Source organism: Artemia franciscana, chromosome 2, assembly GCF_032884065.1.
Source record: "Artemia franciscana chromosome 2, ASM3288406v1, whole genome shotgun sequence".
Classification (NCBI taxonomy): Eukaryota; Metazoa; Arthropoda; class Branchiopoda; order Anostraca; family Artemiidae; genus Artemia; species Artemia franciscana.
Genome location: NC_088864.1, coordinates 49,981,782 through 50,003,988, shown reverse-complemented (window position 1 = coordinate 50,003,988; position 22,207 = coordinate 49,981,782). Strand labels below are relative to the sequence as shown.

Sequence of the window (22,207 nt, the reverse complement as noted above, 5' to 3'; positions counted from 1 at the left end):
CATCCCACTCTCTGGGCAAAATTTTGCATTTCTCTCTTCCGTCTTCATTTATTTTATTGTTCATCCAAAGAATATCATCCCTAGCAGGTGAATACCAATCAGAAAAACCCTCTAGTAATCCATTAAAAAAAAAGACGAGAAATATTGCCTTTAAAACACAAGGATATTCGGTCCTAGAAAGATAGATTCCATCTCAAATGCTTATAACAGACTCATTTTTAAACCAAGTCTACTGAGCAGCTACCGACCCTAGTGTAAAGACATTCCGAATGCCCCTGTAACAAAGCAAACGCTTATTAAATCAAAGATTCCCTTGCTTGCAATCTAAAGTTGTATCAAATTGAATAAGTTACCTAAAAAAAAACTTATGCAAACTGATAAAAATGGTTACTGGTTATGGTAGCTTGATACAAATTTGTATCAGTAACTATGTTTCTATCAGTATTTATGCTTACTTTAGTCCGGAAAAATTGCCTCTGACAGGTGAACAACCTTATCCAGATCCCTTGTCCAAATCAAATGTTGGTAAGGGCTTTGTAGTTAGTAAGGCTCGAAAATTTTATATCCCAATCAAACCAAAATCTGGATGTATTTGGGAACCTAAAGTCATGGAGTAATTTCCCTTTTCGACAAGAGTGACAGGATAGCCCCAACACCAACTTGACGAACAGTTAATGGGTAAAAGAAGTCCCAAAAGTTCGTCTATGTTCACAGCAAAATAAAAAGAGTAAATGAAGATGAAAAAACGAAGGACAATCTGTATGTATTGAAAAAAGAAATCACCAATGCAACAGCACAAACACATAAAAAAAAAGGAAGACAGAATGAGAAAAGGAAGACTGTTTTCCTACATTAGTAATTAATATAAATCAGTACTTGAATGAGGCCTTAACCCTACTCATCCATGCAATTACATAGGTCAAACAGCATAGCCATGCACAATCAACCATAAAGAATAATCCATGGACAGGCAGTCGTGTCGTATGTAAGTACAAGTCGTCATTTACCAAATATCAAAAACAGTAAAAAAAGAAAAATAATTCAGAGGCAACAACCCAACACAGGGGCTCATCAGAAAAATACACACTTGCCTATAGGGTTTCGGCACTTTAAATTCCCTATCCAGGCAAGCGGCGTGCCTACGATAAATTCCCAATGGTATCCCCGTGCTAGGTATCACCCCAAAATATATGTCTAGGAAAAAACAAGTGTAGAACAACCAATTAATACCAAAACAAGCTTATTATACGTTGGTTCTGGCCCTCGTGTACTTATGTTACAAATTCACAATTTATATTAATACTAAACAATTATTAAACATTTTTCACTATATCAAATTTTCTCTATTGATCTAAATGTGACCTAGATAAGAATCAAGGAAATGAATGCAAAATAAGACCATTTGAAAATACAATATATGCAAAATCCTCTAGCAATCCACGGTAAAAAATTATTGGACACGCCAAACTCAGTAACAAGGAAAATCAAAATCAACCAAAGAATTCGCTAAGTATTTCAAGATAATTCTTTCGATATTTATTTAAAAGTTCGTTATAATGAAAACTAAATTGTTTAAATTGCCAAGTTAACCTATTTGCAGAAAAACCTCTTAAAATCAATTTTTGGCTTAGAATTTTACATCTATTTTTAAACGATACGAAACGATAATTACTACAAATCCTTGCATATCTGAGTAGCTGTGAATAAAATGCTGAATATGTGATATTTGAGTGTATATTACTTTCAGGGAACGGGAAATAATTACTTCAAAATCGAAATCATCCGTTTTATTATACATTTTAAAACCTAATTTATGATTATCAGAAATATTAATATTCAAATCTAAGAAATGATCTTCTAAACCAGTGCCATGACTAAGTTCAAGAGTAAGCTCTGATGGATATATATTTTTAGAAATACCAATAAATTCCTTAGAGTTTAAAACCAAAATATCATCTTAAATATCTTTTATTATTTGACAAAACATGTTTTAAATTATTTGGATTATTCTTATCCATCATATATTTGTATTCGAATTGACTTAAAAACAAGTAAGCTATAAATGGGCTGGTATTCCCCCCCATGGGAATTCCCACGATTTTCTTGTACAAATTACCATTAAATCTTAAATAAGTGTTATATAAAACAAATTCTAATAAATGAAAAATCATATCTAAGCTGTAACATCTCGAGCTAACTGTGGTCTTAAAGCAGTTTATCCATATAGCTTTTTATTATAAGTGTCTATTTTTAAGAACCTCTTACTAGATAAGAGGAAAGGTTTCTTGATAACCGTTTTTAAATTTTCTAGCACTACATTAAGTGATAAATTAGTATACATAATCGCAAAATCGAAAGACTCAATTCTTTTAGCTGAAACCATTGTTAAAGAGTTTTTCACCTGCAGTTAATTATTAACACTCCAATATGGATTGAAATTCGAAAATTTTCTAATACCAGAACAATAGGTTTTAAGTTTATTTATAATTTCCTTTAAAATTAAAGAGAGGTCAGTAGGAGCAATGCGGGTTGGACATCTTGCTGCTCCATCAATAAACCGCGGTTTAGGGGGATTCTTATGAAATTTTACAGTCCAATATAGGAAAGGGAACTTTTTACCATTGTCATTAATTCTAATATTAAGTTTTTTTTAAAGTATTTCTTCAGTTTTAATTAATTTTTCATCCTCTACATTCAACTTTTCGTAAACATTAGTCGTGCATAACTCCCTTGTTAAGACATCATAATACAGCTTCTAACAAATTATGGCAAAGTTGTTATTAGCTTTATCCACCGGCACAATTACAAATTCATTCTGTAGATTAGCAATTGCTTTTTTTTATCATAGTATTATAAAATAAGGATTTAGTGTTACTATTTTTTAAGTTAGCATATATTTTATTTCGTAATCTAATAATAATTAAATTCTTCCAACTTCGAAAACTCTCTTTATTTTTATTCTCTTTCTTACACCACTTATCAATAAATAAATCAAAATCATTTTCCAAGCTATTTAGAATACTCGATGGTTTCAAATGATGAGAAAGACGGAAATTAGCCCCTTTATTCATTATAATTTGAAGATCATCCTGTTTTATTATTGATAAGTCTCCTGTTATAACATGTTGGTAAGTGGGATTTACAAATGGACCTAACTGCTTAAAATTACAAACATCTTTCCAATTTATATCACTGTCCAATCTTTTAAGTATTAAATTATAATTAAAAATCATTTGCCCGATAGTTTTTTGAAAATTTATAAGTTAAAACTGGACTATCATTATAATTCATATTTCTAGGAAGGGCCTGTTTCACATCCCATTGATTTAAAATTTCTGGTAAATTTTTATCTTCAATCTGCTTACAAGTAAAATTAATAGGTAAATATAATCTGTTGTCCTTATTACCAATCTTATCGGACTTATTCTTTTTTGAAATAAATTTCGTTTTAGTTAGAATGCAAATTGTATCGCATATTACTTTAAAATTATATTCAAGAGCTGTATTATTCTTAACAATCCAGAAAAGTTTGATTAAATTGCTCTTGGCTAATTTATTTAGACATTTTATTACAGAAGTAACACACCTGCCACGCGTTGCTTTTGCACTTCGCACCCCAGCAACATGTATGCAAGGTAATAATTTTTAACTGCGTAAAACTTAAGGATATACAACATATGTATATACAACGGATATGTGGTAATTTTTAACTGCATAAAACTTGTGGATATACAAAATTCTTCGCTGTTCCTAGTTGGTTGGGGCAGTTCGTGCCCCTCCCCCCAAGCCCCCCTGCACGTAAGTCGTTACGCGCCGTATTGGTTACGCGCCATTGTAGTTGTGTAATAGATTGTCAGGTTTACCGACTCTTGAAGATACAAAATATAATTGTCCATGGGAAAAACAATCGGTATTCAGATCTATACCGTATTTTTCTAATGATTGCCCTTGAGCTTTGTTGATGGTGATTGCTAATTGAATATTCCCTGTGTCCCCGTCGTAATTTATATATCCCCCTTGTGTCCCCCCAGGTCCTTGTTGTAGTTGTGTCCCACCTGTGAATATAGATAGTTCTTTTACATTTTCTCTACCACTCTATATTAGTATTCAATAATACAATCTGTATTAGCATGTTTTTTTTAGTTTTTTTTTTTAAATGATTGCCATTGAGCTGTGTTTTTTCTTTTTTTTTCTCTTTTTCAGTTTTTTCTTTTTTTTTTAGTTGCTAATCGAATTGGGAATTGCAATCTTTTAAATTGAAAAGGCCGTTGGGATCATGGCAATGCGAGGATTAAGAATAGCCTCACCCTCAGAAGGCCCTGTCAAGATTGTTGCCTCTATTATGTTTCCCATTGTTTTTGTTTTTTACGGCAAGTCGCGTGCCATTGCAAAGCTTTGGTGGATTAATATTTCGCAGCATTATTATTGGTACGCCTATTTTTAGTCGTAGCACGTGTAGTGGAAACCCTGGAGATACAGGGAATTTAAAAATTCTGATGGATAGTTGACCGTTTCACTGTGTCGACTGACTTGTAAATGACTGCCTGTTCTCGAATCCTGGTCAGAATAATATTGTTGATTTCGTGGACGTCTTTGTTCTTGGCTGCTAGAATCGCTCGTTCACTTAGCAATTTATGATTTTTACTAGCTATTGGGGTGGAGCTTCGCGCCACCCCAACACCTAGTTGGTGCCCCCCCAAGCCCCCCCCCCGTGCAACATATAACTGTCCATGAGAAAAACAATCCGTATTCATATCTATACCTCATTATTCTAATGATTGCCCTTGAGCTTTGTTGATGGTGATTGCTAATCGAACATTCCCTGTGTCCCCGTTGTCATTTATATATCTTCCTGTGCCCCCCGACGTCCCCGTTGTAGTTGTGTAACTGTGTCCCGGTCGTCATTTATATTCCCTGTGTCCTGGTTGTCATTTGTCTCCCGGTGTCCCAGTCTGTAATTTCTCTTTAAGTGTCCCGGTCGTCATTTATATTCCCTGCGTCCCGGTCGTCATTTGTGTCCCGGTCTGTAATTTCTCTTCGAACATTCCCTGTGTCTCGGTCGTCATTTATATATCCCCCTTTGCCCCCGGCGTCCCCGTTGTAGTTGTGTCCCTGTGTCCCGGTTGTCATTTATATTCCCTATGTCCCGGTCGTTATTTGTGTCCCAGTGTCCTAGTCTGTAATTTCTCTTTGAGTGTCCCGGTCGTCATTTATATTTCCTGTGTCCCGCTGTCCCGTTCGTCATTTGTGTCCCGGTGTCCCGGTCTGTAATTTCAGCAGTTGACAAATATGGCGTCAGTCGACAAACAACTTCATGACGACATAGAGCTGAATCCTTATAATGACGTCAGTCGACAAACATGACGTCAGTCGACACACAAACATGACGTCAGTCAACAGACACACACAAACAACTAATTTTTATATAGATAGATAATTGGTTAGAATATTGGGAAATAACTTTTCAACCAAATCATTTTATGACATCATTAAATTACAGAATTCAGGAGGCAGTTGTATACGTCCTTAAATTGAGTCAACTGGGAATATTTCGTTCCCAATTGTCAGCAACTAATCTGAAAATATTTCACCAGTGTGATTGTTTTGCAATCGGACACGCATATTTGTAGTTAATTTTAATGTATTTACGTTTGCCCATAAATAAGAATTTTTCAGGCAAGCATTTATTTCATCCGCAGGTGTCGATCTAGGAATAGTAGGTAATCTTTGCCTGAAATCTCCCGCAAGCAATATTAATGTGCTGCCAAAGGGTTTAGAATTTCCTCGCAAATCTCTAAATGATCGCTCGAGAGCTTTGAGTGATTTTTGTGCACCATTGTGCACTCGTCCCAAACAATAAGTTTGCATTGCTGCAATACTTTACCCATCCCAGATAATTTGGAGAGCAACTTTTACCGGAGGACACGGGCCGTAGTGTCATGTCTATGAACCGGCGATTCTCCAGGATGTAAAAGCTGTTGTACCCAGTCCCAAGATGGATTATATGTAAATGTGATAAATGACGAATCATTAATCTATAGGCACAATGTTTCATTGCGCTGCATTTCTTATCCATTTCTTTATTAATGGCTGGATTTATCAATTTAATATTAAAGTGATAGCCGTCGGCTCCATCCCAAAAAATGAAAGAATACTGTAGGGCATCATAGCATTGATGAGTTTAAGCAATTCCTGTCAACTGATTGTTTCGCCTATAAAGAAATATCTCGAGGTAAGAACTGATCACCGACCATAACGATTGCCACTTCGTTGATAGTTGCGTATCAGTAGGCATCAATTCGATTGCTGTTTTGAACAGAAGCACTAAATTATTATTTCTGTCGAAAAGATTTTGCAACTGGGAAATGATAGTCCTTCCAACGTCGTTTTTTTTTATCATCGGTATCACTTTCAAGTTGTTTGATTTGTTTTAACTTGGATTGTCTTTCGTCACTGTGAAATACATATCGCCGAACCTTTGTTTTTTTTAACTAAAATCTGGTAGGCATTGATGACCTTAGTCAAAATCCCAAAACCACCCATCATTGCAATCATTGTCAGTTTTGATTCTCGCTGTCCAGTTCAACTAACTGCGTGATTTTGAGTTCTTTAGCCGCAAGCCTTTTGGCATTATCTCTTTGAGCAACTTCCTCGGCTGTTTCTTCTCCATTGTAGGATTTTATACTAAACTAGCTGTTGGGGTGGCGCTTCGCGCCACCCCAACACCTAGTTGGTGGGGGCGCTTCGCGCCCCCCCAAGCCCCCCCGCGCGCGTAAGTCGTTACGCGCCATAATAGTTACGCGCCATTGTAGTTGTGTCCCTATGTCCCACCTGTGAATATAGATAGATATATATATATATATATATATATATATATATATATATATATATATATATATATATATATATATATATATATATATATATATATATATATATATATATATATATATATATATGGTTTTAACTACGTAAAACTTGTGAATATACAACATTCTTTGCTGTCCCATTGTCTTTGCATATAAATAGATTGTCAGGTTTACCGACTCTTGAACATGCAACATATAATGGTCCATGGGAAAACAATCTGTATTCAGATCTATACCTCATGATTCTAATGATTGCCCTTGAGCTTTGTTGATGGTGATTGCTAATCGACCATTCCCTGTCCCGGTGTCCCGGTCGTCATTTATATCCCCCTGTTTCCCCTGGTGTCCCCGTTGTAGTTGTGTCCCTGTGTCCCGGTCGTCATTTATATTCCCTGTGTCCCGGTCGTCATTTGTATCCCGGTGTCCCGGTCTGTATATACATTCGTTTTTTAGTTTTGTTTTTCTCCTTTATTTTTTTCCTTTTTTTTCTTTTTTAGCTTATTTAGATTTTTAGATTTTTTAGTTTTTTTATTAGTTTTTAGTTTTTTTTTCTTTTTAGTTTTTTTGTCCCGGTCGTCATTTATATCCCCCTGTTTCCCCCGGTGTCCCCGTTGTAGTTGTGTCCCTGTGTCCCGGTCGTCATTTATATTCCCTGTGTCCCGGTCGTCATTTGTATCCCGGTGTACCGGTCTGTATATACATTCGTTTTTTAGTTTTGTTTTTCTCCTTTATTTTTTTCCTTTTTTTTTTCTTTTTTAGTTTATTTAGATTTTTAGATTTTTTAGTTTTTTTATTAGTTTTTAGTTTTTTTTCTTTTTATTTTTTTTGCAGTTTTTACCTTCTTTTTAGTTTTGTTAGTTGTTTTTTTTACTTATGTCCTGGTCGTCATTTATACTCCCTGTGTCCCGGTGCTTTGTTGATTGCTAATCGAACATTCCTTTTGTCCTGGTCGCTTTCTCTTTGAGTGTCGTCATTTATTTTTTTCTTTTTTAGTTCTTTTAGTTTTTACCTTTTTTAGTTTTTTTTAGTTCTTTAGATGAAAATTTTTTTTAGTTTTTTCCTTTTTTTCTTTTTAGTTTTTATTGGTTTTTACCTTTATTTTAGCTTATTTTTCAGTTTTTTCCTTTTTTTAGTTTTTTTTTATTTTTTATTTTTTTTAGTTTTTTACCTTTTTTTTAGTTTTTTTAGTTTTTTTAGTTTTTTTAGTTTTTTAGCTTTTTTACTTTTTTTATTAGTTTTTAGTTTTTTTTTGTAGTTTTTGCCTTTTTTTAGTTTTTTCAGTTTTTTTTTTAGTTTTTTATTGGTTTTTACCTTTATTTTAGCTTATTTTTCAGTTTTTTCCTTTTTTTTAGTTTTTTTTAGTTTTTAGTTTTTTAGTTTTTTACCTTTTTTTAGTTTTTTTAGTTTTTTTAGTTTTTTAGCTTTTTTATTTTTTTATTAGTTTTTAGTTTTTTTTGTAGTTTTTGCCTTTTTTTTTAGTTTTTTTAGTTTTTTAGCTTTTTTATTAGTTTTTAGTTTTTTTTGTAGTTTTTGCCTTTTTTTTAGTTTTTTAGCTTTTTTATTTTTTTTATGTTTTTAGTTTTTTTTTGTAGTTTTTGCCTTTTTTTAGTTTTTTCAGTTTTGACGTCACCTGATCCAGTTTTTTCAGGTGACGTCACCTGATCCACGATCCACAGATCCACAGACAACTTATTTTTATATATATAGATAGTTTTTTTTTTACTTATGTCCTGGTCGTCATTTATACTCCCTGTGTCCCGGTGCTTTGTTGATTGCTAATCGAACATTCCTTTTGTCCTGGTCGCTTTCTCTTTGAGTTTCGTCATTTATTTTTTTCTTTTTTAGTTCTTTTAGTTTTTACCTTTTTTAGTTTTTTTTAGTTTTTTAGATGAAAATTTTTTTTAGTTTTTTCCTTTTTTTCTTTTTAGTTTTTTATTGGTTTTTACCTTTATTTTAGCTTATTTTTCAGTTTTTTCCTTTTTTTTAGTTTTTTTTTATTTTTTATTTTTTTTAGTTTTTTACCTTTTTTTAGTTTTTTTAGTTTTTTTAGTTTTTTAGCTTTTTTACTTTTTTTATTAGTTTTTTTTTGTAGTTTTTGCCTTTTTTTAGTTTTTTCAGTTTTTTTTTTTAGTTTTTTATTGGTTTTTACCTTTATTTTAGCTTATTTTTCAGTTTTTTCCTTTTTTTTAGTTTTTTTTAGTTTTTAGTTTTTTTAGTTTTTTACCTTTTTTTAGTTTTTTTAGTTTTTTTAGTTTTTTAGCTTTTTTATTTTTTTATTAGTTTTTAGTTTTTTTTGTAGTTTTTGCCTTTTTTTAGTTTTTTTAGTTTTTTAGCTTTTTTATTAGTTTTTAGTTTTTTTTGTAGTTTTTGCCTTTTTTTTAGTTTTTTTAGTTTTTTAGCTTTTTTATTTTTTTTATTAGTTTTTAGTTTTTTTTGTAGTTTTTGCCTTTTTTTAGTTTTTTCAGTTTTGACGTCACCTGATCCAGTTTTTTCAGGTGACGTCACCTGATCCACACATCCACAGACAGACAACTTATTTTTATATATATAGAAGATATTCTCTTGTAATCGCAACCCTTATATAATTATAATGACGTCATCTGCAAAGCCTTATATACTTCGCGTAAGTCGTTACGCGCCATATTAGTTACGCGCCATTGTAGTTGTGTCCCTGTGTCCCACCTGTGAATATAGATAGATATATATATGTTTTTAACTACGTAAAACTTACGAATATACAATATTCTTCGCTGTCCCATTGTCTGTGCACATAAATAGATTGTCAGGTTTACCGACTCTTGAACATGCAACATATAATTGTCCATGGGAAAAAAATCCGTATTCAGACCTATACCGCATTTTTCTAATGATTGCCCTTGGGCTTTGTTGATCGAAATTACTAATCGAATATTCCCTGTGTCCCCGTCGTCATTTATATATCCCCCATGTGCCCTTCCGGCGTCCCCTTTGTAGTTGTATCCCTATGTCCCGGTCGTCATTTATATTCCCTGTGCCCCGGTCGTTATTTGTGTCCCGGTGTCTCGGTCTGTAATTTCTCTTTGAGTGTCCCGGTCGTCATTTATATTCCCTGTGTCCCGCTTGTCATTTGTGTCCCGTTGTCCCGGTCGTCATTTATATTCCTTGTGTCCCGGTGTCCCGGTCTGTAACATACGGCAATAGATCGATTGTGTTGTAACTTTGTTCACGATCCCATTCTACACATGTAGAAATAGAAGCAGTACGATTAGGTGAAGGCGTTCCCAAATGCTTGAGAAGTTTGTTTGCAATAGATAAGCACAAATCTTCAATCATAACTAAAGTGCACTTATAAATTTCTGTTGTAAAGTCCAAGGTCATATCTGACCTTTCTAGCCGTATGCGGTGGAGTGTATTCTCGGCCATTTGCGATTTGTATTTTTCCTATAACTCTGTAGGAGATGAAGGAGAGCAACTTTTGCCGGAAGACATGGGCCGTAATATCATGTCTATGAACCGGCGATTATCCAGGATGTGTGTTTTGTAGTCTCGGTCGTCATTTGTGTCCCAGTCTTTAATTTCGTCAGTCATATTCCCGGTGTCCCGGTCGTCATTTGTATCCCGGTGTCCCGGTCTGTATATACATTCTTTTTTGAATTGGTATATGATGAAATAATTTTTTTGTTTTGTTTCCTTTTTTCTTTTTAGTTTTTTTGGCTTTTACCTTTTTTTTTAGCTTTTTTAGTTTTTTTTTCTTTTTTCTTTTTATTTTTTTTTGTAGTTCTTACCTTTTTTAAGTTTTTTTTATTTTTATTTTTTTTAGTTTTCTTTTTCTCCTTTATTTTTCAGTTTTTTTCCTTTTTTGTTTTTTTTTCTTTTTCAGTTTTTAGTTTTTATAGTTTTTTATTAGTCTTTCGTTTTTTTCTTTTTAGTTTTTTTTTTAGTTTTTATCTTTTTTTTATTTTTTCAGTTTTTTCCTTTTTTAGTTTTTTACCTTTTTTTTAGTTTTTTTAGTTTTTTAGCTTTTTTATTTTTTTAGTATTTTCTTTTTAGTTTTTTTGTAGTTTTTACCTTTTTTAGTTTGTTTCTTCTTTCGTATTAATGCTAAAGCCAAGGTTCGAACCTGGAACCTCTCGGACCTAGAACCTGGAACATAGCGCTTTACCAACTCAGCTACTTCGGCTTGAATACATTCGTTTTTGTATTGGTACAAGATGAAATAATTCAGACGTCATATGCGGACAGACAGACAGACACACAAACAAACAACTTATTTTTTCTTAAATACTTATAATGACGTCATATACTAAGCATCGTCATGACAAACATGACGACAACTAACTTCATGACGACAAATAGCTCAATCCTTATAATATAGTCACTCGACAGACAGACGGACAACTAATTTATATATATATATATATATATATATATATATATATATATATATATATATATATATATATATACTAGCTGTTGGGGTGGCGCTTCGCGCCACCCCAACACCTAGTTGGTGGGGGCGCTTCGCGCCCCCCCCAAGCCCCCCCGCGCGCGTAAGTCGTTACGCGCCATAATAGTTACGCGCCATTGTAGTTGTGTCCCTATGTCCCACCTGTGAATATAGATAGATATATATATATATGGTTTTAACTACGTAAAACTTGCGAATATACAACATTCTTTGCTGTCCCATTGTCTTTGCATATAAATAGATTGTCAGGTTTACCGACTCTTGAACATGCAACATATAATGGTCCATGGGAAAACAATCTGTATTCAGATCTATACCTCATGATTCTAATGATTGCCCTTGAGCTTTGTTGATGGTGATTGCTAATCGACCATTCCCTGTCCCGGTGTCCCGGTCGTCATTTACATCCCCCTGTTTCCTCCGGTGTCCCCGTTGTAGTTGTGTCCCTGTGTCCCGGTCGTCATTTATATTCCCTGTGTCCCGGTCGTCATTTGTATCCCGGTGTCCCGGTCTGTATATACATTCGTTTTTTAGTTTTGTTTTTCTCCTTTATTTTTTTCCTTTTTTTTTCTTTTTTAGCTTATTTAGATTTTTAGATTTTTTAGTTTTTTTATTAGTTTTTAGTTTTTTTTTCTTTTTAGTTTTTTTGTCCCGGTCGTCATTTATATCCCCCTGTTTCCCCCGGTGTCCCCGTTGTAGTTGTGTCCCTGTGTCCCGGTCGTCATTTATATTCCCTGTGTCCCGGTCGTCATTTGTATCCCGGTGTACCGGTCTGTATATACATTCGTTTTTTAGTTTTGTTTTTCTCCTTTATTTTTTTCCTTTTTTTTTCTTTTTTAGTTTATTTAGATTTTTAGATTTTTTAGTTTTTTTATTAGTTTTTAGTTTTTTTTTCTTTTTAGTTTTTTTGTAGTTTTTACCTTCTTTTTAGTTTTGTTAATTTTTTTTTTACTTATGTCCTGGTCGTCATTTATACTCCCTATGTCCCGGTGCTTTGTTGATTGCTAATCGAACATTCCTTTTGTCCTGGTCGCTTTCTCTTTGAGTGTCGTCATTTATTTTTTTCTTTTTTAGTTCTTTTAGTTTTTACCTTTTTTAGTTTTTTTTAGTTTTTTAGATGAAAATTTTTTTTAGTTTTTTCCTTTTTTTCTTTTTAGTTTTTATTGGTTTTTACCTTTATGTTAGCTTATTTTTCAGTTTTTTCCTTTTTTTTTAGTTTTTTTTTATTTTTTATTTTTTTTAGTTTTTTACCTTTTTTTAGTTTTTTTAGTTTTTTTAGTTTTTTTAGTTTTTTAGCTTTTTTACTTTTTTTTATTAGTTTTTAGTTTTTTTGTAGTTTTTGCCTTTTTTAGTTTTTTCAGTTTTTTTTTTAGTTTTTTATTGGTTTTTACCTTTATTTTAGCTTATTTTTCAGTTTTTTCCTTTTTTTTTAGTTTTTTTTTAGTTTTTAGTTTTTTTAGTTTTTTACCTTTTTTTAGTTTTTTTAGTTTTTTTAGTTTTTTAGCTTTTTTATTTTTTTATTAGTATTTAGTTTTTTTGTAGTTTTTGCCTTTTTTTAGTTTTTTTAGTTTTTTAGCTTTTTTATTAGTTTTTAGTTTTTTTTGTAGTTTTTGCCTTTTTTTAGTTTGACAACTTATTTTTATATATATAGATAGTTTTTTTTTTTTACTTATGTCCTGGTCGTCATTTATACTCCCTGTGTCCCGGTGCTTTGTTGATTGCTAATCGAACATTCCTTTTGTCCTGGTCGCTTTCTCTTTGAGTGTCGTCATTTATTAGTTTTTTTCCTTTTTTTTTAGTTTTTTATTGGTTTTTACCTTTATTTTAGCTTATTTTTCAGTTTTTTTCCTTTTTTTTTAGTTTTTTACCTTTTTTTAGTTTTTTTAGTTTTTTTAGTTTTTTAGCTTTTTTACTTTTTTTATTAGTTTTTAGTTTTTTTTTTGTAGTTTTTGCCTTTTTTTAGTTTTTTCAGTTTTTTTTTTAGTTTTTTATTGGTTTTTACCTTTATAGTTTTTTTAGTTTTTTAGCTTTTTTATTTTTTTTATTAGTTTTTAGTTTTTTTTGTAGTTTTTGCCTTTTTTTAGTTTTTTCAGTTTTGACGTCACCTAATCCAGTTTTTTCAGGTGACGTCACCTGACACATCCATCCATCCACAGACAACTTATTTTTATATATATAGATATATATATATATATATATATATATATATATATATATATATATATAAATCAAGCCATTCTCTGTCGTTCTTTGTTCAAGCATCATTATTTTTCTGGAATCGCTATGTTTTAAGGCTCGTGGAAACTACCGCAGTTTTTTTGTTCCATGGCAACCTTAGGAAAACACAAAACTAAAAGTAGCATAATCTTGGTGATCCAAACTATTAAAAAAAATACGATAATACTTACAAAGAAATGAGCTCAGGAACGTACGAACAAAGGTCTGGATCAATCGTTTTTATCTTGGATCTGTCGATCTTGATGACTCGAATTGAAGTCGATCCGTTTAAATTAGGAAAGTCCATTGGCTCGCGGACCTCAGAAAGGGCTCTGAAAATACAGAATGAATTTAATTTGAAAAGATTCACTAAACAGCGTACAAGTAGAAAGGAGGACTTTTCAGGCTTGCCTACTACCGAGCACACTGAAAATGTAAAATAAAGGTGATAATTACACAGACAGTCTGAGCCATTACCAAACAAGAGCTAAGAGCTCATATGGCACTTGTGACGAGGCCAGAAGAGCAAAGAGCCAAGAGCTCATATGATATGAGCTCTAACAGAATTCTAAGAATCAATACATTAATTTCAAAAGAAAATCAGATGCTTGGTGCGGTCGTAATTTAAAATAAGAGCTCTGAGTCATGATGTCCTTCTATATATCAAAATTCATTAAGATCCGATCACCCGCTCGTAAGTTATAAATACCTCAATTTTTCTAATTTTTCTCTCCCTTCAGCCGCCCAGATTGCCAAATCAGGGAAAATGACTTTATCTAAAACTAGCTGCTGGGGTGGTACTTCGCGCCACACCAAAACCTAGTTGGTGGAGGTCCTTTGCGCCCCCGAAGCCCCCCCCCCAACGCGTTTAAGTTGTTACGAGGAATATTAGTTACGCGCCATTGTAGTTGTGTCCCTGTGTCCCACCTGTGAATATAGATATATATATATATATATATATATATATATATATATATATATATATATATATATATATATATATATATATATATATATATACATATATCTATATATATAAAAATAAGTTGTCTGTGTGTGGATCTGTGGATCAGGTGACGTCACCTGAAAAAACTGGATCAGGTGACGTCAAAACTGAAAAAACTAAAAAAAGGCAAAAACTACAAAAAAAACTAAAAACTAATAAAAAAAATAAAAAAGCTAAAAAACTAAAAAAACTAAAAAAAGGCAAAAACTACAAAAAACTAAAAACTAATAAAAAAGCTAAAAAACTAAAAAAACTAAAAAAAGGCAAAAACTACAAAAAAAACTAAAAACTAATAAAAAAAATAAAAAAGCTAAAAAACTAAAAAAACTAAAAAAAGGTAAAAAACTAAAAAAACTAAAAACTAAAAAAAACTAAAAAAAAGGAAAAAACTGAAAAATAAGCTAAAATAAAGGTAAAAACCAATAAAAAACTAAAAAAAAAAACTGAAAAAACTAAAAAAAGCCAAAAACTACAAAAAAAACTAAAAACTAATAAAAAAAGTAAAAAAGCTAAAAAACTAAAAAAACTAAAAAAACTAAAAAAAGGTAAAAAACTAAAAAAAATAAAAAATAAAAAAAACTAAAAAAAAGGAAAAAACTGAAAAATAAGCTAAAATAAAGGTAAAAACCAATAAAAAACTAAAAAGAAAAAAGGAAAAAACTAAAAAAAAATTTCATCTAAAAAACTAAAAAAAACTAAAAAAGGTAAAAACTAAAAGAACTAAAAAAGAAAAAAATAAATGACGACACTCAAAGAGAAAGCGACCAGGACAAAAGGAATGTTCGATTAGCAATCAACAAAGCACCGGGACACAGGGAGTATAAATGACAACCAGGACATAAGTAAAAAATAAAACTAACAAAACTAAAAAGAAGGTAAAAACTACAAAAAAACTAAAAAGAAAAAAACTAAAAAAAGGCAAAAACTACAAAAAAACTAAAAACTAATAAAAAAGCTAAAAAACTAAAAAAACTAAAAAAAGGCAAAAACTACAAAAAAACTAAAAACTAATAAAAAAAATAAAAAAACTAAAAAACTAAAAAAACTAAAAAAACTAAAAAAAGGAAATAAAAAAAACTAAAAAAAAAAAAAAATAAAAAAAAGGAAAAAACTGAAAAATAAGCTAAAATAAAGGTAAAAAACCAATAAAAAACTAAAAAAAAACTGAAAAAACTAAAAAAAGGCAAAAACTACAAAAAAAACTAAAAACTAAAAACTAATAAAAAACTAAAAAAAAAACTAAAAATCTAAATAAACTAAAAAAGAAAAAAAAAGGAAAAAAATAAAGGAGAAAAACAAAACTAAAAAACGAATGTATATACAGACCGGGACACCAGGATACAAATGACGACCGGGACACAGGGAATATAAATGACGACCGGGACACAGGGACACAACTACAACGGGGACACCGGGGGAAACAGGGGGATATAAATGACGACCGGGACACCGGGACAGGGAATGGTTGATTAGCAATCACCATCAACAAAGCTCAAGGGCAATCATTAGAATCATGAGGTATAGATCTGAATACAGATTGTTTTCCCATGGACCATTATATGTTGCATGTTCAAGAGTTGGTAAACCTGACAATCTATTTATATGCAAAGACAATGGGACAGCAAAGAATGTTGTATATTCGCAAGTTTTACGTAGTTAAAACCATATATATATATATATATATATATATATATATATATATATATATATATATATATATATATATATATATATATATATATATCTATATTCACAGGTGGGACATAGGGACACAACTACAATGGCGCGTAACTATTATGGCACGTAACGACTTACGCGCGCGGGGGGTTTGGGGGGGGCGCGAAGCGCCCCCACCAACTAGGTGTTGGGGTGGCGCGAAGCGCCACCCCAACAGCTAGTATATATATATATATATATATATATATATATATATATATATATATATATATATATATATATATATATATATATATATATGTTTTTAACTACGTAAAACTTGCGAATATACAACATTCTTCGCTGTCCCATTGTCTGTGCATATAAATAGATTGTCAGGTTTACCGACTCTTGAACATGCAACATATAATTGTCCATGGGAAAAACAATCCTTATTCAGATCTATACCTCATTATTCTAATGATTGCCCTTAAGCTTTGTTGATGGTAATGGCTAATCGAACATTCCCTGTGTCCCGGTCGTCATTTATATATCCCCCCTGTGCCCCCGGCGCCCCCTTTGTAGTTGTGTCCCGGTGTCCCAGTCGTCCTTCATATTCCCTGTGTCCCGGTGTCCCAGTCTGTAATTTCTCTTTGAGTGTCCCGGTCGTCATTTATATTCCCTGTGTCCCGGTGTCCCAGTCGTCATTTGTGTCCCGGTGTCCCGGTCTGTAATTTCGTCAGTCGACAAACATGACGTCAGTCGACAAACAACTTCATGACGGCATAATGCTCAATCCTTATAATGACGTCAGTCGACAAACATGACGTCAGTCGACTCGACAAACATGACATCAGTCTACAGTCGACAAACATAACGTCAGTACACAAACAACTTATTTTTATATATATATATATATAGATAAGAGCTCTGAGTCACGCTGTCCTTCTAAATATCAAAATTCATTAAGATCCAATCACCCACACGTAAGTTATAAATACCTAATTTTTTCTAGTTTTTCTTCTCCCTTCCGCCACCCAGATTGTCGAATCAGTGAAAAAGACTTTATCAAGTCAGTTTGTGCAGCTCCCTGATACACCTGCCAATTTTCATCGTCCTAGCACGTCCAGAAGCACCAAACTTGCCCAAGCACTGAACCCCCCCCCCCCCAACTCTCCCAAAGAGAGTGAATCCAGTACGGTTACGTCAATCACCCATCTACGACATTTGCTAATTCTACCCACCAAGCTTCATCCCGATTCCTCCACTCTAAGCGTTTTCCAAAATTTTTGATTTCCCCCTCCAACTCCTCCCAATGTCGGCAGATCTGGACGGGATTTGAAATAAGAGCTGAGACACTAGTTCCTTCTAAATATCAAATTTCATTAAGATCCGGTCAACCGTTCTGAAGTTAAAAATACCTCAATTTCCCTAATTTTTCCAAATTAACACCCTCCAGCTCCTCCAAAGAGAACAAAAGCGTTCCAGTTATGTCAATCACGTATCTAGAACTTGTGCTTAATCTTACCATCAAGTTTCATCTCGGCTTCTCTACTCTAAGCGTTTCCCAAGATTTTTACTTTCCCCTACAACCCCCATGTCCCCGGATCCGATTCGAGTCAAAATGGAGTATCTGAGACATAAGATTCTTCTATATATCAAGTTTCGTTAAGATCCGATCACCTATTCGTAAGATAAAGATACACCAATTTTCACATTTTAAAAGAATTCCGGTTTCCCCACCCAACTCCCCCCAATGTCACAGGATCTGGTTAGAACTTAAAACAAGAGCTCTGAAACACAAGATCCCTTTACATATCAAATTTCATTAAGACCTGATCACCCGCTCGTAAGTTACAAATATCTCATTTTTTCTATTTTTTCTGAATTATCCCCCCCCCAACTCCACCAAAAAGAGCGAATCCGGCCGGCTGATGTCAGTCACGTAGCTTGGACTTGTTTATATTCTTACCACCCAGTTTCATCCTGATCTCTTCGCTTTAAGTATTTTCTAAGATTTCCACCCCCCACCCCGACTGCCCCCCTCCAATGACGCTGGATCCAGTTGGGATTTAAAAAAGAAATTTGAGGTACGAGGTCCTTCTAAATATGAAGTTTCATGGAAGATCCGATCACTCCTTCGCAAGTTTAAAATACGTCATTTTTTATAATTTTTCAGCATGCAGATCCGTTCCGATTATGTCAATGCCGTATCTAGGACTTCTGCTTATTTTTCCAACCAAGTTTCATCCCGATCCCTCCACTCTATGCGTTTCCCAAGATTTTAGGTCTCCCCCCAAACTCCCCCAATGTCATCAGATCTGGTTATGATTTCAAATAATAGCTTTGAGTCACGATATCTTTCTAAATATCAAATTTTATTGAGATCTGATCACCCGTTAGTAAGTTAAAAATACCTCATTTTTCTAATTTGGCAGAGTTAACCCTCCCCCCCCACTACCCCAAAGAGAGAGGATCCGTTCCAGTTATGTCAATCACGTATCTAGGTCTTGTACTTATTTTTCCCACCAAGTTTCATCCCGATCCCTCCACTCTAAGGGTTTTTCAAGATTTTAGGTCCTCCCAACTCCCCCCAATGTCACCAGATCCGCTCATAATTTAAAACAAGAGCTCCGAGACACGACGTCCTTCCAAACATCAAATTTAATTAAGATCTGGTCACCCGTTTGTAGTTAAAAATACCTAATTTTTTCCAATTTTTCCGATTTAACCGCCTCCCCCCAGATGGTCGAATCGGGAAAAAATTTATAAGTTAATCTGGTCTGGTTCCTGATACGACTGCCAAATTTCATCGTCCTAGCTTACCTCGAAGCGCCAAAAGTAGCAAAACCGGGACAGACAGAACGACAGACCGACAGACCGACCGACAGAATTTGCAATCGCTATATGTCACTTGGTAGATACCAAGTGTCATAAGAAATTAAACTATATACATATATATTAATACTAGCTATTGGTGTGGCGCTTTGCCCCCCCCCCGCGTGTAAGTTGTTACGGGCCATTGTAGTTGTGTAATAGATTTTCAGGTTTACCGACTCTTGGACATGCAACATATAATTGTCCATGGAAAAACAATCCGTATTCAGATCTGTACCGCATTTTTCTAATGATTGCCCTTGAGCTTTATTGATGGTGATTGCTAATCGAATATTCCGTGTGTGCCCGTTGTCATTTATATATCCCCCTATGCCCCCCGGCATCCCTGTTGTAGTATTCCCTGTGTCCCGGTCGACATTTGTGTCCCGGTGTCCCGGTCTCTAATGTCATCGTATAATGACGTCATATACAAAGCCTTATCTATATATATAAAAATAAGTTGTCTGTCTGTATGTCTGTCTGTCAGGTGACGTCATGTTTCTGTGTCGACTGACGTCATGAAGTTAGTTGTCGTCATTTTTGCTATGACGGTGACGTCATTAAAGATATTTAAGACATATATAGAAAGATATAAAAGAAAGCGTGCCGAGGAATCACAAGAACAGCAAGAAATCAGGCTTGCTGCTGATAGAGAAAGTAAGAAAAGAAAGCGTGCCGAGGAATCAGAGCAACCTGAAAGTTATCGCCTGGCATTCAGGTACAGCCCAGTCGATGATTATAGCTTGAGTAGATGTGTTCAAATCGGGGCAATGTCTAAAATTTGTCCCTATTGCAAGGCCTTGAAATTCAATGGTGAAACAATGGGAATGTGTTGCACCTCAGGATAAGTTAAACTTCCTCTATTGGCTGCACCACCAGAGCCATTGAAGACTTTCCTTACTGGAACTACGTCAGAATCTAAGCGTTTTTTGTCAAAAATCAGAAAATACAACTCATGTTTCCAAATGACGTCGTTTGGAGCCCAAATCGAAAATCCAGATCAATTTATGTCTACTTTCAAAGTAAAAGGGCAAATTTATCATAGAGCAGGGTCCCTTCTACCATTCTCAGGCGAGAATCATAAATTTTTACAATTGTACGTCATCAGTGATAGAAATTCTGAATTGAATGCACGTTGCGAAATTTCTCCCAACGTTGAAAGGACAATCGTTTCCCAATTGCAACATCTTTTCCACGAAAATAATAATTTATGCGTCTGTTCAAAACAGCCATCGATTTGATGCCTACTGATACGCATAAAATTGTTATTTCCGCTGACAAAACGCCTCCTGGCCAACATGTGCGTAGATACAATGCTCCAACTATCGACGAAGTGGCAATCGTTATGGTCGGTGATCAGTTTTTACCTCTAGATATTATTCTTCATAAGCGAAACGCTCAGTTGTTAAGAATTGCTGAAACTCATCGATGCTACGATGCCCTACAATATCCTATCATTTTTTGGGATGGAGCCGACGGCTATCACTTTAATATTAAATTGATGAATCCAGCCACTAACAAAGAAATGAATAAGAAATGCAGTGCAATGCATTATTATTCCTAGAGACTAATGATTCGGCAGGATGAAGAAAATTATATTTTAAAATGCCGTGAATTGTTTCACCAATTTGTCGTTGATATGTATGCTAAAATTGAATCAGAACGTTTGGTATATATCCGCCTGAATCAGACCAAGCTCCGCTCTGAACAATAAATTCATTTGCGAGATGCAGTTATAAATGACGGTAATACCACAAACGTTGGAAGATTAACAATTTTACCTTCGTCATATGCTGGCAGTCCCCGTCATATGCATGAATATGCTCAAGATGCTATTGCGTATGTTCGTCTCTATGGTCGTCCAGATTTATTTATTACATTTACATGTAATCAATCTTGAGACGAGATACTGCAGCTTTTACTTCAAGGACAATCGGCGGTTCATAGGCATGACATTACGGCCCATGTCTTCCGGCAAAAGTTGAAATCACTGATAAACTACATAGTAAAATTTGAAGTGTTTGGGTCATTGCGATGCTGGATGTACTCAGTGGAATGGCAAAAACGAGGTTTGCCACACGCACATATACTAATCTGGCTACATAATAAAATTACTTCGAACGAAATTGATGATGTGATTTCCGCTGAAATACCTGATAAAAATGTCGATAAGGGGTTACATGATATTATTGTAAAAAATATGATACATGGACCTTGTGGTGCACTGAACGAAAATTCACCATGCACGGCCAAAGGAAGGTGCACAAAGCAATATTCTCGACTTTTAGTATCAAACACAATTACTGGCAATGATGGTTACCCAGAATATAGAAGAAGATCTACTGAAGACGGCGGTAAAACAGCAATAATAAAGAAGCGTAACGGTACCACCATCGAAGTAGATAACCAGTGGGTTGTTCCATATTCCCCGTTATTATCAAAAACATTTAATGCACACATAAACGCTGAATACTGTAACTCCGTAAAGGTAATCAAAAACATATGTAAATACGTCAACAAAGGCAGTGACATGGCAGTTTTTGGCTTGCAGCCCGAAATCAAAGATTTCGACGAAATCATACAATATCAGGCTGGAAGATACATAAGCAGTAATGAAGCTGTTTGGCGAATTCTTTCATTTCCGATACATGAACGTAGTCCAGCTGTTGTTCACTTAGCGGTACATTTACAGAATGGTCAACGTGTTTATTTCACGGAAACCAACGTGCAACAAAGAGCCCTGAATCCACCGGATACAACATTAACAGCTTTTTTTTTCGCTTTGCAAAAATGATTCTTTTGCAAAAAAACTGCTGTATACTGAAGTGCCTTCGTATTACACTTGGAATACTAAAAATAAAGTATTTGAACGTCGAAAACAGGGTAAGTCAGTCGACGGCCAACCTACCATCTTCAAAGATACCACGATAGGAAGACTCTACACCGTTCACCCCAATCAACATGAATGCTTCTTTCTACGCCTGCTTTTGGTGAATGTACCCGGTCCGACATCCTTTGAGTATTTGAGAACTGTAAACGGTACTATACATGACACTTACCGTAGTGCATGCCAAGCTCTGAATTTATTGGAGAATGACCAACACTGGGATAACTGCATCAATGACGCGTGCGAAA

General features: G+C 33.9%; 1 protein-coding gene across 4 annotated transcripts in view; it reads right to left on the bottom strand.

Moving 5' to 3' along the window:
• Positions 1–22,207, bottom strand: part of LOC136043198 (lutropin-choriogonadotropic hormone receptor-like) — a 327,975-nt gene that overhangs the window by 121,315 nt on the left and 184,453 nt on the right. For all 4 annotated transcript variants that reach the window (XM_065728133.1, XM_065728150.1, XM_065728140.1 and 1 more), the window contains one exon: positions 13,725–13,865. In XM_065728133.1, the coding sequence (XP_065584205.1) occupies positions 13,725–13,865 (141 nt within the window). The remainder of the gene's footprint in view (positions 1–13,724; positions 13,866–22,207) is intronic.